General features: G+C 42.8%; 2 protein-coding genes across 3 annotated transcripts; both read left to right on the top strand.

The window, feature by feature from the left end:
- Window positions 1–5,291: 5,291 nt before the first annotated feature.
- Window positions 5,292–9,432, top strand: LOC117751870 (zinc finger protein basonuclin-2-like; the record flags this gene model as incomplete). The annotated part of the gene is made up of 6 exons (XM_034568877.1): window positions 5,292–5,388; window positions 5,862–6,031; window positions 6,115–6,180; window positions 6,598–7,011; window positions 7,231–7,831; window positions 8,356–9,432. Coding segments are annotated over 6 exons (2,112 nt in total), but the record flags the coding sequence as incomplete, so codon positions are not given.
- Window positions 9,433–10,005: 573 nt separating this feature from the next.
- LOC117751852 (zinc finger protein 436-like) lies at window positions 10,006–13,644 on the top strand. Of its 2 annotated transcripts, none has more exons than XM_034568841.1 (6): window positions 10,006–10,328; window positions 11,015–11,105; window positions 11,385–11,491; window positions 11,584–11,828; window positions 11,910–12,034; window positions 12,196–13,644. In XM_034568841.1, exons 1-6 carry the CDS (start codon window positions 10,106–10,108, stop codon window positions 13,550–13,552), a joined length of 2,148 nt encoding a protein of 715 aa, XP_034424732.1. In that variant the 5' UTR covers window positions 10,006–10,105; the 3' UTR covers window positions 13,553–13,644. The 2 variants fall into 2 exon arrangements, with proteins under 2 accessions (XP_034424732.1, XP_034424733.1); XM_034568842.1 differs by having other exon boundaries at window positions 10,020–10,328; window positions 11,406–11,491.
- The last annotated feature ends 3,601 nt before the right edge of the window (window positions 13,645–17,245 follow it).

The raw sequence follows: 17,245 nt of genomic DNA, 5'->3' as shown, positions 1-17,245 counted from the left end.
TTACAAAGTGACTTAAGCTGCTGTCACACACACGCGCTGGTTTGTGCTGATTCTGAGAAATCTCTCTTTTCCTCTGGAGATGTTTGTTCCTCCTCAGACGTTGGTTCAGATTCGACTTGTTTCTCTTCATTGCTTGAAACAAAAAAATATTAAAATGAATCTTGACAAAATCTTCACAAACTAAGGATTTTTATTGTTTTTTAATTGACAATCTGTCGGACTTTAGTTTGATCTTGTTTGTGGACAATCTTCAGAAAAACGTCTGTGTGGATGAAGAACTTTTTCCTCGTCGTCTCACGGCGTCTTGTCAGCGACCGTGTGACTGGTGGAAGCAATTAAAACTCTTTTCTTCATCTGTTGACTCTCCTGTCATTAGCTTTCAATGGAGCGGCTAGCTTAGCTTAGCATCACAGCCAGGACAGCTGACTCTGGTGTTTCCCTTTCACCCCCTGTGACACTCTCCCGCTCGGGGCGAAGTGACAGCTTCATTCATCAGGCGGCGTCCAGCGCTGCGGCCTGAGTTTGTCCCGCTCTCCAAATACCTCAGATTAAGTTTAATTCCTGCTTCCCTCACAAAAAACAGAATCTTCTTCCTGCTGCATGTGACAGATCTGAGGCCACTCGAGCAGCGATGAATCCCCTGGAGGATAACGTGGATAATCCTGAGACAAAGGAGCCGCAGCCGCCAGCGACACAACGGGATCAAAACCAGCAGCAGCAAGATGCAGACGTCACGGGTCTGTGTCTGAGGAACATGATCCTTTTCACGAAAACTGAATGTCTAATTAAATGTCACAAAGTGTCATGAAACTGCTGCGAAACAAAAACATCAAGCAGGAATTCGCCTCAGTCGAGTTTACCACTCCACCATCAGGCCCAACCATCCTGCACATGATGGTCTCGCTCTTATAGAAGAGAACCTGAAGGATTCACTTTTCTTTTCAAGTCAAGATCCATGTTGAAAAATGTCCGATGTTGCAATGTTGGAGAAAGTAAAGAAAAATGTCAGAGTCTGACCAACACGTTCAAATTCATGTTTGAATTTCAAACAAAAATTGACAGCCCTACATTTTTTGGGGTTCTTCTCAGCTTCCATATCTCCGCCAGGTAGTTTTTGCATAATTCTGTTGACAAATAAAATAACTAGAAAGCTGCTTGGACAAAGCAGAGCTCAGTCGCCCTTTCTCACAATGTTCAAGAGTGAAATGCTGCTGTTTCCATAGTAACACCCTTCCTACGCATTTCGTGTAAACCCGTTGAGAAGTTTTTGCGTAATCCTGCTCACAAACGAACACACACGGGTGAAAACATAACCTCCTTGCACGGAGGTAATAAACAAAATACAAGAAATGAAATTTACAATAAAAATGTGAATGAAAAATACGTGAATATATAAAATCTTTAATTTCCATCTGCACCAAAATGTAGCAGAGCTGTTGCTTTTTCAATCCAGCTGCGACAAATTGATGTTTTCCCCCCCACATTCAAATGAAAGCTCCAACTTCAATGACAGTATATGGTGATGGAGTTTATAACCTATACTGCAGCCAGCCACCAGGGGGCAATTCAAATTTTTGGCTTCACTTGTGTGTAGCTGTGCCGTCGTCCATCTTTGTTTACAATTTATTTATAATTTTCACATTCAGAGTTAAATCCCTCTGAGAAACAACTTAATCATGTTTCATGTTGATTTAATTCAAATAATAAAAAATACTTATAATTTGTTTATATCACATGGTGCGTCTCACTTAATGAATTAGTTTTTCGTCGTAGGGACTGAAACAGGTCGAGTCTCCCTCCCAGACAGAGAATAGAAATAAAATCATGAAAGTCAAAAGAAAACAAAGCTCAGGAACAAAAAGAATGAATAAAAAGTGCCAGTGTCCTGTTTTCTCCCTCATGAATATTCACCGACGTTTTTCTTCAAAAACTCCTCGTTTCATCTCACACACTTTCCCATCGTACCTGCGACGACACACACACACTTAAACACACACACTCCTCCCAGCGGTGACGGCACCGGAGCCAAGTTGGACTCACTACAAAGAGAAACACACACACACACACACACTGCAGTGACACAGATATAAAGAGGGGAGGATCCGAGGGGTGGGGTGAGGGTAGAGAGAGAGCGGAAGAGAGAGAGGAGACACACTCATAAAGTTAAACCATATGTGAAGGGACACACACACACAGGTTTTAGCTTCATGTAAAATTCACATCCTGCTCCTCAGAACGTTTGTTGTGACAAATGACAGAAAAAGAGACGAGGGAGACGTTTCTTTCCAAGTCGTTTTTTATGAAATCCTGCTGACAGAATAACAGAAGCTGTTTTAAGACATGAACTGAACCACAGACATGTTCCTCACATGTTCCTCACATGTTCTGGGGGTTCTGTATGTGAGAACACAAATGTCTGAGTCAGTTGCTCTGGACATTTTCTGGAACTTTTCCTGCAGACTCCCAGTAAAATGTACCCAGAGTCTGACCCGGACAATCTCCTGCTGCTGCTTCACATGAGAAACACAAACTCCAGAAAATGTCTGAAAACATCTTTCCAGTTGTGAAAACACAACCTTGTAGATGGAGATGATTCAAGTGTGAAACACCAGATCTTCACATGTCAAACAGCAACATTACAACATGGGACAAGTCTTCATGACGTGTGTGTGTCTGTGAACGTCTCACGATGAGAATCAGGTGAAAACCCTGAAAGTTTGTCGCTGAGACGTCAAGTTTCCTTCGGCTGCTTCTGTTTCGAACAAAGTGTCGACCTGGTTCAGTTTAGAGACCGAGAACACAGGACCAGGACACACACACACACACACACACACACACACACACACACACACACACACACACACACACAGGACAGGAGGTGGTACCGCTGCTGGCTTTCAAATACGACCCCTCTGAGATGATCTAGTAAGTAAGTGTGTCAACGAACGACGTTGATCACACACACACACACACACACACACACACACACACACACACTGCTATCGTCTGATATTCTAATTAGTACGACATCAAAACAAGAAAGAGGTCCACCAGCTCCCAGCAGACACACAGCCTGTCCAACAGCCTACCTTCACTGTGTGTGTGTGTGTGTGTGTGTGTGTGTGTGTGTGTGTGTGTGTGTGTGCGTGTGCGTGTGTGTGTGTGTGTGTGTGTCTTCACATCAACAATATCAGAAACTTTCCAGGTTGTTTCAGCTCCAGGGAACAAAAACTGTGACGTTTAGTTTTTTTCTGACAAAAGATTCTAAACAGATGAAAAAGTCCATGAATTTTCCTTCAATCAAGCAAAGTAAAAATATGATAAAATAAAAAAGATAAAATGTTTGTGAATGTATGAAGAACCAGAAAAACCTTTTTCCATTATTTCATTTCTAAAAATGAATTTCATGCCTGTGTCCTTTTTGAACTGTTTTATTTTCTATGATATTGTGTCTGTTTGTTCATCAACAAACCGAAACGACTCGAATGTGATTCTGTCAATTTGTCTGCCTTTGTCTTTAATCCAACAAACTTTCAAGCTGTTTTCAGTCAAAATAAAATTTGTCAATGTGACATGAAAAGTTGACGAAAGCAAAAAGACAAATTATCATTTATTTAACCTTGTGTGTGTGTGTGTGTGTGTGTGTGTGTGTGGCGGCAGGCCAGCTGCCCTACTGTCACCCTGATTCAATCTGACCCTCGGGGGGTGGAACCTTCCTCCCAGAGGGAAGCTGTTTCCTGGGGGACAAAGAGGTTGATGGACACACCAAGGACAGTCTGGTGTCTTATTTATTTATTTTCATCTGCAGCTGGAAGAGAAACATCATGTTGATATGATTAAAAATGATTAATATCAATTAATAATAAATGTATTTGAAGTCAAATTTAATTGTAATATTTTCTTACTTTTACTTAAATTGCACAACTTTTACTTTAAAAGTTGAAATAGTAAGTTATAATTAGTCATAATGCAATTTATTCTAATAAAATTCATCATCATCATCATCATCATCATCATCATCATCAGCATCTTCCTCAGTCAGAGAACAGACAAAAGAGTGAAAGAGGAAGAAAGACAAACTCCCCTGTGATGCAGCCGTTGTCCAATCACATCGGTTCTGTGAGAGGGAGGAGTCAAAGGAATCACTGTATATATAAGTACAGTTTATTTACATACAGTTTATACATATAGAGTTTATGTATATGACAGAGAGAGGGAGAGAAAAGTAGTTCTATAGTCCAGAGATGGAGAGAAACATGATTTTCTGAAGACGAGAAGAAGAAAGAAAGAAACCGTTCCCAGAAAAACAGAAAAGAAAAATGTGAAGAAAGAAAAGAAAGAGAAAACTGAAGGAGAATAAAACGAGAAGAAGAAGAAAGTAGTTTTTATTCATCAGTGAATCAACAACAAACAGGTGAGTGTGTTTCTAATATTAGTCACATTCATATCATTTTAAATGTTACATATAAAACCAATGAGTTGTTGTTGATGAACAAACACAACATTGTTTCTTCAGTTTATTGTAAATGTATCAATTCAAAATTAAATGTTTCTATTAGTAATTATCAATATGTTATTTAAATACCTATTAGAAAGGATCAATGTTTGATTTCACACACAATGATTTATTATAGATTTATTTTAGATGAACCTACAATATAATAATAAATATAAGAAAATCAAAATGTTCTACTTACTAAAATAATTAGTGGAGTGATTGCTATGCGACAGTAACATTTCATAGTAATATTAAGGGATTTAAGATTAATAATGATAATAAGAAGAATAAGAAGAATATCACTTTAGAACAGAAGATAATTCAAGCTGAAACATAAATATAAAATAATAATGTTCATTTGTTGAAATTACTCATGTCTGAGTTTTCAGTCTCAGTGAAAGAATTTAGTTAATTTTAATAATTGAAAAAACTAAAGAAAACCTTTTATTATAAAGATTCATATAAATTGAATATGAATGTTCGGTGGAAATGTCCATTTGTCCAATTACAGTCTTTGTTTGACCAATCAGGAGACTGTGATGTTTCTCTTGTGACCACAGGACTGAAGATGAGGATGAGTCCAGATGCTGAAGAGGTACAGTGTGTGTGTGTGTGTGTGTGTGTGTGTGTGTGTGTGTGTGTGTGTGTGTGTGTCTTATCATTATATTTTACAAAATGTTACAAAAAAATAAATGTATAATTTATTTATTGTAATAAATATATTTTTCATAGCCACGATATTAAAACTGTGTGTGTGTTTGTGTGTTTGTGTGTTTGTGTCTATCAGTCGATCAGATGTTCAGTATCTGGCTGCAGCTGCTTATGCTTCAAACCTGGAAGTTCCAAATTCAGGTCATGTGATCGCTGTGGACATGGCTGGGTGGTGCATGGTAAAACACACACACACACACACACACACACACACACACACACACACACGTTTGCACATCTATCTAGTGACCTAACCCTAACTAATTCTAACCAGCTCATCTAAAGTGAGGACCGGCCAAAATGTCCTCAGACTTTAGGTTGTAGGCTCAAAATGGTCCTCACAAAGACATCTGTACAAGTACACACACTAGCACACACACTGCAGCCGTGTGCTGTCACCACGGTGACATGAAGTCAGGTGTCGCTGTCATCACATTACCAGGAACATCTGGAGAGCATCTGCATGTACGCACATACACACACGCACACACACACTCCTGTCAGTCGTTTGAACAAACAGGTGTCAAAATATATACATATATAAATATATATATGTATCAAAATACCTTTCATACCTTTAATACCTTTAAAGTACTGCAATTATTGGCAGTATTATGTCAGTATAACTTATTGTTGCTCTTCTCCTCTCCAGCCTTGGAGAAGCTCCAGGCCCAGCCGTCCTCCAGCTGTGGCCCAGTGGAGGTGGCCCTTCCTGGGCTGGTGCTCGACCTGAGCTCCCTGGTCCTGTACGGAGCTCAGGCCGTCCCAGTTCGTCTGAAGATTTTGTTGGATCGTCTCTACAGCGTCCTGACCCCAGAGCAGGTGCACCCAGTCACCTGATATGAATGTTGAGGAGTAATAGATTACATTCAATGTGTAACAGATGACATCATGTCTTTCTTCAGGTCGGCCACATACTGCACGCACTGGGCTGGAGTTTGGGAGACTATGTACGAGGATACATGCTGCAGGTGAAAGGACGAGTCTCCACCTCTCATTGTACAAGAAGAACCTAACATGTCTGATACAGGCGTTGCAGTATTAAAGGTCCCGCCCATTCACACTCTCGACCAATCCTGAGTCAGTCTTAGCTGTCAATCATGATGTCTCAGCCCCTTTTTTATATCATCAAATAACTAATAAAAACCAAACTTATCAGAAACATCAACACTTGAACAAACATCAGCGGGATAATGTGGGATTCTGATTTATACTGCAGTCAGCCACCAGGGGGTGATTGAGATGATTTGGCTTCACTTTTTGGGAGCCGTCATGTCGTCCATCTTTATTTACAGTCTATGGTTGAATTACAATAAATGTGTTGCACATTAATCTAAACTCACAACTGGACAAACTGACTTAGAGTGAATGAATCTTCTCGTCTCCAGAATCCCGGTGGGAAGGTGCTGGACCGCTGGATGATGGTGACTCCTGAAGAGGAGCTGCTCATCCTCAAACAGTTCCTTCGCTTTGGCGAGACCCGCCCCATCGTGGAGTTGATGACGCTTCAGTGCCGGGCAGCTGTCAACTGCCTCTCTGATCCACAGCTAAGGCCCGCCCCAAAGAGCCGCCAGTCAAACATCAGCACGTTCATCGAGCGCAACAGAGGAACGCCGGGGAAGTTCAGGAACTCGAGAGAAGATTCACATTTGGTGGCCGGCGTCTGCCGTTTTGAGAAAAGCAGTGTTGCTGACGGCAATGACACAATCCATCATTTTGAAAACTCTCCGAGCGGTCTGTCTTTGCTTCTGCCTTTTCACTTTCCAAGCTCCGCCTTCCAGTGTTTGCTTCCTGCCAATAAGGTTAGTAAATTACATTTTGAACAGTGAACACATCCCTGTTGTTGGGCAGAAACTTTCCTATGCTTCATTGTTCTGCAGCTAGAAACAGTACATGACTTTATGTTTGGTCTTCTTGTCGTACAGCAGAAGGAAAGTAGGACTGATCAGATCCTGATGCTATTGCACGAAGCTTAACATCTACATCATCTTGTTTTCTCCTCGTCTTGTTTTTTAAACCAGGATCTTGTTCCTCCCACGAAGCAAACACAATGTCTGCAGAAGCCCAGTGAGACCAAAGTGTCCAAGAGACACAGGCAGGACGGAGAAAGAGAAGCTCAAGAGACCGGTCCAATCACGCAGCAAACCAAAGGTGAACAAGCTTTAAAAATCAAAGCCGACCCAGACAAGCTGAACTCAGCCCAGTCACTGTGGCAACCGAACCCTCGCATCCACAGCGATGAAGAGCTTGGCCTCCACATGGGCACGGCCAAACAGGAGAACACCTCTTCACCCTCCCCTTTTTTAAACTCTTCATTTATCCCCACGTCTTCCTCACGCCATCCATCCATTTCCTCCTCTTCCTCCTCTCCTCCAAAGACTTACCAGAAATTGCAAGGCTCCTCTCCCTCCTTGTTTCATCCTCTCCCATCCTTTTCCTCCTCTTTTCTCTGTCCTATTCCTGCCTCCTCCTTTTCGTCATCCCTCCCTCCTCTGCCATCCTCGTCTTCCTCCCTCCATCCTCTCCAATCTTCCCCTTGCTCCCTACCTTCTCCTTCCTCTGCAGGAGGTCGGAAAGGAAGGGTCTGTTGCGGCGTTTGTGGGAAAAGCTTCTATGACAAAGGTAGGAATGAGTTCCCTCTACTGGTCTTGTGTCTTGAAAAAACCCACAGGATATGGTTCGATTCCAGGTCTGTTACTGATTTTGGACCTTTGGGTTAATATTAAGCTCCTCTGATGGTCTGGTGACTTGGGGTTCCTCAGGGTTCAAATAAAAGTCTCCCTCTGACCCTGTGGTTTGGGTTTTCCCGGGGTTCACAACAGTTGAACTCCTCCTAACAGAACAGCTCAGAAACAAAACCTTTTATAACCTTTTCCCAGGCTCAATCGTCTCCTGGAGTTCATGTTCAATTTGAGATATTCCACCGCATTTCCCCACTGATGTGTTGTCCCAGTTTCTCTAAATGGGTACATTCTGACACAGATTGTAAACAACAACTCATTTTACACAGACGTTTTTGTCTGAGAGGAATCTTATCTGCCACTGTCATGAATTATTTGGTTAGATTTTATTCCATCTCACGAATGGCTAATGCGTGATTTCAGGTCAGTTGTAACCAGGACACCATTTTCCTTCTGTTTGTGCAGGAACGCTGAAGATCCACTACAACGCCGTCCACCTGAAGATCAAACATTGCTGCACGGTGGCGGGCTGCACCATGGTCTTCAGCTCGCTGCGAAGCCGAAACCGTCACAGCGCCAACCCAAACCCACGGCTACACACCGGTTCTGGCAGAGACGCACATACCCAGCGAAACACGCAGCCCGAAGCCCACACAAGGGAAAAAGAAATCAGCAATACACTTTGGCAACCGGATGACGACACACACACACTACTGCATGTACACAACTTTAGAAATGGGTCGACCTGTCACTCAAACCTCCACCAGGGCAGCCAGGACAACAGGTCCTCTGACCCCCCTCGGCCTTCTCCTCACCCTCCACCCCTGGTCAACAGCCAGAACTTCACCCGGAGTGACTCCAGCTGCAGATCCAACCTGCACCTCCAGGTGCCGCCTCACCCTCCACCCAGTGCGTCCTCTGTGGGCTCAACGTCCCTCGTCTCTGCTCCGACAGCAGAGAAAAGCGAACCTTGTCGACACCTGATCGGCCTCAACACCAACCACACTGCACCTGCACCCCTCCCTGACCATGCCCCCGTCGCCATGGCAAACTGCAACAAGCAATATGGTTGCACAGAAGGAAAACAAGAAGAGATAGCCAATCAGCAGCAGCAGTGGGAGTCAGGTGACTCCATTCCAAAGAAGAAGCCCAGGAAGTCGAGCATGCCGGTGAAAATAGAAAGAGTGAAGCCGGACGGGCGGAGAAACGCAGAGGGGGAGGAGTGTTGAAGGACTTTGTGCTTATTGACATGTGACTGCAACGAGATTCTTGATTAGCTAACATCACATATATGAGCTAAAATGCTAACACAGCATTCTGAAACAGTAAAATGCTTGATGTTAATTTAAAGAACATCTCGTCTCCACCTGCAGGCACAACTCGTCGAGCCTTCCCCTAAAGTGTTTTTTTTTAGGTTGATGACACAAACCTTTTCTCTGTTCCCCCCCCACCTTCAGGACAAACTGTACATATTTGTATTCTATACAGAACATAATGTGTGATTCCTATAAACTGTCTCTATGATAAAAGTGTATTTAACAGCATGCTGCTGTGTGCAGGGGCTCCCCCCTGTGGTTGTTATCTGTTATTTCAATAATGACTGTAATAAAATTTGTAACTTTTTATAGTGATGAACTTTTACTTAAGTGCGATTGGTGTATTTTTACATCGTCATATTAATACTTTTGAAATATTAATACCGCAATGTAAATGTTCTATAATAATTTTTTAACAGCTGCTCGTAGTTAGCATCAGAGACACTTTTTAATGAATTACTACAAAAACAAAGTTTGCTTTCAGATATATTTGAGACGGTGTGTTAAAAAACTCTTAACGTTTTAAAACGAACAAATTAATCTTTTATTTACTCGTTTTCTTTTCCCTATTATTTAAGCCAAGGGAGTTTTATTCATAAATGTAATGTGTAATTCATAAAGGAAATAAATAAGGAATCATCTGTAGATATAAAATAGATATAACTGTTTAAAATAATACAATGGGAATAATAATATAATAATAAAACACTAATTTCATTATGTATCGATACTTTCATATTGATTGATGAAAGATGGCAGGGGAAAGAAAGTCTGGTGCGGGTCTCGGTTTCTACCCGGAGAACCTCAATGCACGGACCCAAACCGGAAACGTGAAGCTCGTAAACAAAGCGCCGATGAGCGAATTAACGTGAAATATCTCCGCTGTGTTTCCACTGAAGATGAGAAACGCAGACGAGAAGTTGAGTCAAACGCGTAAAGCTCAGATTCTCGGAGAGTTCGTGACCGAGCGACTCGCCGCCGCCTCCCGGGAGATCCTAGCGGCGGTGGAGAGGACCGTGTCCGGGTACGAGGAGGAGGCGGCGGGCTTCAGGCTGGAGGTGGAGCGGCAGAGGAGGCAGCTGGAGGCGCTGCTGCAGCCGCGGGTCAAGCTGCAAAGAGCCGGTGAGTCGCTGGTTCTTCTCCGAAGGTCACAGCCCGGAACCCTGAGGACCAGGATCATACGCACAGCTGCACGTTGAACTCCATTCAAATATCTTGCATTTTTATTTTTACTTGTCTGTCAAATGATCTTCAGACACGCAAACAAAAAACAGAGACACAGGAAATCATCAGTCAGACTTTCTCTTTAGTTCGGCTTTGCTCTAATCGACCAACGATTGGCTAAAGTCATGATTGAGCTTTTTTTCTGGGGCCAGAATTGTCGCAGGACTATTGACAAATGTCAGTCTCAAACCGTCTGTTGCCACTAGGTGGCGGTAGAGCCTTTTCAAGAGACCTTTCAACCGTTAATCTCCATTTTTATTCTCCTGTTTACCTCAGTCTCACTTTACATCTGAATGTCCTGGTGTGGGGATCAATACAGTTTCATCTTATCTTGTGTGTGCATTTACACACTTGTCTACACATGTACAGACATAAATACACGTTCAAATCTGTTTACACACACACACACACACACACACACACACACACACACACACACACACACACACAACACATACTTTCTAAATACAGATTTTACTGATCCACGTACACATTCACAAATCTGATTACACACTAATAATGGCCCCATAAATGTTCCTGTTAGAAAAATATGAGGAAATAAGAGATGTGTGTGTTTTGTTCAGGTGTGAAGCGACGCAGGATCCTCAGCCACGCCGACGAAGAGGAGGCTGAGGAAGAGAAACTGGAAGATCTGAAGAACCAAACTCCATCAAGGTTTTTTTTTACAACAATTATTCTTTTTTTATTCCTTTGAAATGTGATTATTTCAGCTGTACTAATTTGATTTATTGTGTAGAAAAGGTTGAACTCTCATAACGTCTTCTGGATTCACTAATTCACTTTCAATAAGTCAAAATGTATATTTAAAAAACATAGTTCACGACAATTACAATGCCGACGTGCAGTTTATCTTCAGGACTTTTATTTCCAATTTGAGATGAAACATCAGTTTGATCAAACATCTTCTTCGTCTCTCTGGTGTTTTTCCTCCAGACCTCAGAGGAAGTCCGTCAGTCCTCAGGCCAGTGAAACCCAGAACCACGTGCACCTCAGGATCCGCATCCTGGACGACCCGCAGACTGATGTTCTTTCAAAAAACGGTAAATTTAATAGAATATTTAAATTTGAAATCAAATTTAAAGGAAAGTAAAGTTTAGTAGAAACGTTTTCGTGCTTGTGTTTCCTTCTTCAGTTCTGAAGAAATGTCCGATGCTGAAGCTGAAGTGTCCTCGTGGTCTGGAGCAGTCGGACTTCCTGGACCTGCTGAGGCGCACCTTCCCTCAGCTGGCGACGAACGATAAACCTCTGGACATCTTAACGTCCGACAGGGGACGTAAGTTACGATGTCTGAAGCTGAAGACGGTGACGCCGGAGGAGCTCCACAGAAACATCAGCCGTGCAGGACGAGGGACGTCAACGCTTTTCATCAGACCCAAGGTCTTTTACGACAAAGCTGCAGGTGCACGCTTTTTTAGCTACAAGGTGAAATCTGACCTCTTTTTATTTATTTTTTTACAGGCTCGAACAGAACCTGAGGCGAGCGAGGAAGAAATTCAACCACTACGGACGAAAGATGACGGCACCAGAGACTCGTCATCCACCGCCGCCATGTTGATGTGTGATGACGTTGCACCACAAACAAGGTATGTACGTATGTGACTGAAGCTGCGGGAACCAATAATCAGAAAGAGTGTCCGCACCCTTTTGGCCACACGAGGTTGTACCTGCAGCACTGTAATGTCTGACAGACTTTAAAGGCATCACACGTAAACCTTCATATTCATTTGTTTCTGGTTTTCCTCAGCGGCCGTGTTCAGGAGGCAGACGTTGTGTCCGGCGGTTCAACGTTACAACAGCAAGACCTTCGAACGGAGGATGAGGACGACGATGTTGACGATGAGGATGATGACGAAGCTCAGGACGCTGTGTGCCGCCCTGCAGCTGAGAGTGAACGAGACGCTGATGACGACGACGATGATGATGATGATGAAATGGAAGAAGAGGGAGAACAGGTGAACGACAGTGATGACGACTGGAAACCAGTAGAGGGCGACGAGGTGCTGAGGGACAGCGACGGCGAAACGCAGACGACAAAGAAACATAAGATCGATAGTTCTGGAGTCGAGACTGAAAACAGCGACGCCGCTCTCTCTTGTCACGTCTGCGGAGCTCTGCTCAAATCAGACGCCTCCTTCGTGAAACACGCCTGGAGTCACGTGGATGATCCAGGAAGTGTTTGCGGCGTGTGTGGAGAGTGTTCAGAGACCGACGAGGCGCTGAAGCATCATCTACAAAGTCTCCACAAAACCGACGACTGTCACATCTGTGGTGAATCTTTCCTGAGCAAGCTCGGCCTCGACGAGCACGTGACGGCCCACTCAGGGGAGACGCCGCACAGATGTGATGTGTGTGACGCTGCTTTTGCGTTGAAGGTGTCTCTAGAGAATCATCAGAAATGCCACAAGGAGGCGAAGCTTCACAAATGCTTCACCTGCCACAAAGTGTTCAAACTGAAGGAGCAGCTAAAAGCTCACCGCCGCACTCACGCCAACAAGAAGACGCACCTCTGCGGCGTCTGCGGCAAATCCCTCAGCAACTACAGATCGTTATCTCGCCACAAAATGACGCACTCCGCAGAACGACCTCACGGCTGTCAGGTCTGTGGCAGGAGCTTCAAACTCATCGGGACGCTACGACAACATGAGAAGATTCACACGGACAGAGAGAGATCGTACCTCTGCGACGTTTGCTGCAAAATGTTTCTGACAAGCTTACAGCTGGAGAACCACATGAGGACGCACACCAACGAGAAGCCGTACAACTGCGGCGAGTGCGGCAGGAGATTCAGCACCAAGGGATCGCTGACCGTTCACATGCGGGTCCACACGGGCGAAACGCCGTACCGCTGCCCGGCCTGCGGCTGGGCCTTCAAACGCAAGACGAACCTGGACAACCACATGACGGTGCACTCGGGCGTCAAAGCGTACGTCTGTGGCATCTGTGGGAAAGGGTGCGCTCGCAAAACGCACTTGACTGTTCACATGAGGACGCACAACGGTGAGCGACCCTACAAGTGCACGCTCTGCGACAAAGCGTTCACTCAGAGCCACTGTCTGAAAACACACATGAAGAGCCACCTAGTGGCAGAAAGTGTGACGTAGAACAAACAAACTCTGTGTTTGTCTCGGTTCATGATGATGAAATGTAAACAGCTTGTTTGCTGCATGTCTCTAATAAAACCTTCAGATTCTCACTCTCACTCGTTTTTTATGCTGTTGGATGTGAAATGTGTTGGTGACCACGTGATCATAAAGTCCAAGCGTTTTCACGTTGTTCGAGCGACTTGTCAGATTTACAGTTCGTGCGAAAACGTTGTACAAGTGGTTAACTGGAGGATCAATGCCAAAGCATCTCAATCTCCCTCTGGTGGCTGGCTGCAGTATAGGTCATAAACCCCTCCTCCTCCATGTTAGCAGATAGGACATGGACAAAACAAAAAAATGTAAAGTAGACGATAAATAAATGTTGTCTGGATGCTCTTTTTCCTTTTATCAGTGAGCGATGAGGCGATATAGTTGTAGTGTCCTTAAGCGACCCGTGGGTCAGGGATATCTGTGGAGGAATAATGTGAAGAGGAAATTTGCCTGCTGTGATTGACAGCTCAATTTATCATGCATTTGTTTTACAACATGCAAAACATCCTCCATCCATCACTCTGACACTGACCACACGTATTACTCAGTATCATTATATCAGTGAGGAGCGTCGAGTGAGTTCAGAGACGCAGGACGACGACAAACACAAACACAAGGTAAGTGGTCGTTCATCAGTAACATCGGGATGTCAGGATTTCTTTGAGCCATGTGTGGGACGACAGGTTCTTTGAGTGGCTCCACCATTACTGTTCAGAAATCAACACTCGTGGTCCCCAGATGATAAATGATCTGGATGTTTGTGGTTCCATGGGTTAGATATTTTGTTCTTTAGAGATCTCAACAGATATTCCTGCCCCAGCCTGGATGAAGTGAAAAACTTCTTATTAAGAACATATAATAATATTTGTCCAGTGCATATACCTGCAAAACTAAATGTTCAGTTTATACAGTCAGTGATTGTCTTTATATACAGTCTCTGATCGTCCTATATATACATAAATTCAAGACGTATATGTTTTCAGGCATATGTAGCCGAGTTGTTGCCCAACAGACCAACATCGTCACTGCAGCTTTGAAAGGAGGCATCACGTCACTGGTTTTGTTTCATGGTCTGACACCATCTCTTCTTCATCTTCTTCTTCATCTTCACTGCAGATGGTAAATCAGTCCACCAACTCCTCCGCTCCCTCCATCTACTCATTTCCTCCAGTGTGCCCCCTTGACACCAACTCTACAGCTTGTTCCACAATGGGCCTCGTGTTCAGCCTCATCAGAATCGTCCTTACTATTCCTCTCTCCATCTTCATCCTCTACCTGGGTCACCAGCGATGGCGGCAGCAGCGCTCCTTCACAATGATGAGCCACACCGACGTCTTCACCTTCCACTTTGCGGCCATAGAGCTGTTGTGGCCTTTGGGGCTAGCCCTCCTCATTTCTGGTTTATGTACTCACGATCCTCACATGTCGGCTGTGGGGTTCAGTGTCATTTTCACTATATTTTATGGAGGGGGTTTCTTTCACCTTGTCACCTGCGTGGATCGCTACCTGGCTGCAGTTCACCCCATCACCTACGTGGGGCTGAGGAGTGCGCGTGGGGTCAGGATCAGAAACATCAGTATTGCTTGTGTGTGGCTGCTGGGCTTCACATGGAGCAGTGCAAGTAATCCAGATCTCTCTCTAATCAGCATCCCACTTTATGTCTATTTAGCTTTCCTTTTAACAGTCATCTCTTTCTGCAGCCTGTCCGTCCTCTGTGTTTTGGTTCGGCCGGGACCTGGCGACAGAGGCGGGGAAACAGCGCGAGTTGACCAATCAAAGCAAAGGGCGTTCTACACCCTCACGGCCATCTTGGCAGTGCTGTGGGTTTGGTTCTTAGGGTTCCTTGTTTGCTCGGTTCTGGTCGACTTGCACCTGCACAGCAGCAGTGTCAGCTGTTTGCTGGGGCTTTCTGGATTATGGTTTAATCTGCCCAGCACTTTGATATTACCTGTGCTGTATCTGCACAGGTCAGGAAAACTGTGCTGGTGCCGTTATAATCGTGAGTAAATAAAAAAAATAAAGGAAAAATATTCATTGTCCAACTGTGTGAAAATTTGGCAAGAAAGCAGAAGTCATGGTGGGATAAAATGTGTAAAAAAGAACACACAACAAAAGTCGTTTTCAAACATAAACTCAGAAGGATGGCAGCAGAATTGAACTACCAACTATTAAACTACCGTTATAGCAACTATAGCTAGTCAACAACCGTTTCAGCTGTCATGCTCTAAATCTTGGAAAGTGTGTTTACTACGGTGCCAGGTTTTTGTTCGTGTGCTGCCTGGCGGTTCTCGGGTGTGTGCCAGATGTTTGTAATGGTTGATAGTTCGTTTGTTCTGGGTAGCTGATTGGATGTTGCTTGGGTGGTTGATAGGATGGTTGGACGTGTTGATTGGAAGTTTCCCTCTTATATATTATTTGAAGTGGTTGTTAGCAGGTTTGGGTAACGATCACATTTCAACTGATATGGTTCTGGTCCTTTATTCTTTCTGGTTGTGAAACTGTTATTTTTTGCTGTTGTCGTCACTCGTGCAGTTCATACTGAACTGTTTCCTATATTAGTTTCATAGTAAGGTTTCTGAAATGCAAAAATTCTCTGTATGACATCAAGATATATGTTCTGATTATAATATGTTCCCCTGGATATATGAAGATATGAGTTTATAACATTTATGAAATAATGCTCGTAAAAATTGTGTTGTATGGATGGTTATGACTATATATATGTTAACAACATATATTTAATTTACAAAGGCAAGTTTATCAATAACATACATACAAAAACTATATATGCTTATATGTTTTTCTTTTCAATTTAAACATACATTTCTTTCTCGTATATCTACATTTACACATATAATATTGACGTATTAATGCACATACATATTATGTTGTTTTTTTTACATAAATAACATGCACCGGCATGTTAAACATGTCTGTATGTTGTTCTTTTGTGTGTTTTTTTAGTCTAAAAGCCGACAATAAAGACTCTGAATTCAGCTTCTCATTCATTAAAACCAATTTTTACTTAATAAGATATTAGTTATATACAATATCTTGTGTTGTATACATGATCACACTAAAGAATGACTGTATATGTTATGTAAAATGTGCAAGAGCACAAAAATAAACAGTCTTTGATTTAAATACAGTAACTGTATAGACTATATATTATATACTGTATATATATGTGTGTGTGTGTATGTTGTATCAACAAAACAGTATATATAGTTTGACAAACACAATTATTTATTATTTTGCTAATATAATGTAGTGATAATGTATAAATCAGTTATTTATGACACATAGAGGAGAATTGTATTGTATTTTATTGTTTTAAACATAAAGATATAAAGAAACTGAGCTATTAGAGGTGACAACAAAACTAGAAACATTACATCGGCACAAAAAATAACTGACTATACGTGAAAAATACATTCAGAGATATTTTGATACATTTAAACACATAAATTGTTGCAACCACATAGCAAAATAAATATAAATATATAACACCTCAAATAACCCTGAATATGTACAATGAACATTATTTTGCATTTAACAGCATAAAAACTGTATATTGTAGTATGTTGTATTTTTCCAAAGTTCAATTCCAGCTGCCTGACAAGTAGTTTGAGGACTTGTTCTTCTTCTTCTCCTCCTGAT

The sequence above is a fragment of the Hippoglossus hippoglossus genome, chromosome 18 (assembly GCF_009819705.1).
Source record: "Hippoglossus hippoglossus isolate fHipHip1 chromosome 18, fHipHip1.pri, whole genome shotgun sequence".
Classification (NCBI taxonomy): domain Eukaryota; kingdom Metazoa; phylum Chordata; class Actinopteri; order Pleuronectiformes; family Pleuronectidae; genus Hippoglossus; species Hippoglossus hippoglossus.
This window is presented reverse-complemented; position numbering and strand designations above follow the sequence as displayed.

Bases quoted from the DNA above. Each gene is read 5' to 3' on its own strand.
- LOC117751852 (XM_034568841.1), top strand. From the start codon at position 10,106: ATGAGAAACGCAGACGAGAAGTTGAGTCAAACGCGTAAAGCTCAGATT. The intron at 10,329-11,014 runs GTGAGTCGCTGG...TGTTTTGTTCAG, and splicing joins GGTCAAGCTGCAAAGAGCCG to GTGTGAAGCGACGCAGGATC. The intron at 11,492-11,583 runs GTAAATTTAATA...TTCCTTCTTCAG, and splicing joins TGATGTTCTTTCAAAAAACG to TTCTGAAGAAATGTCCGATG.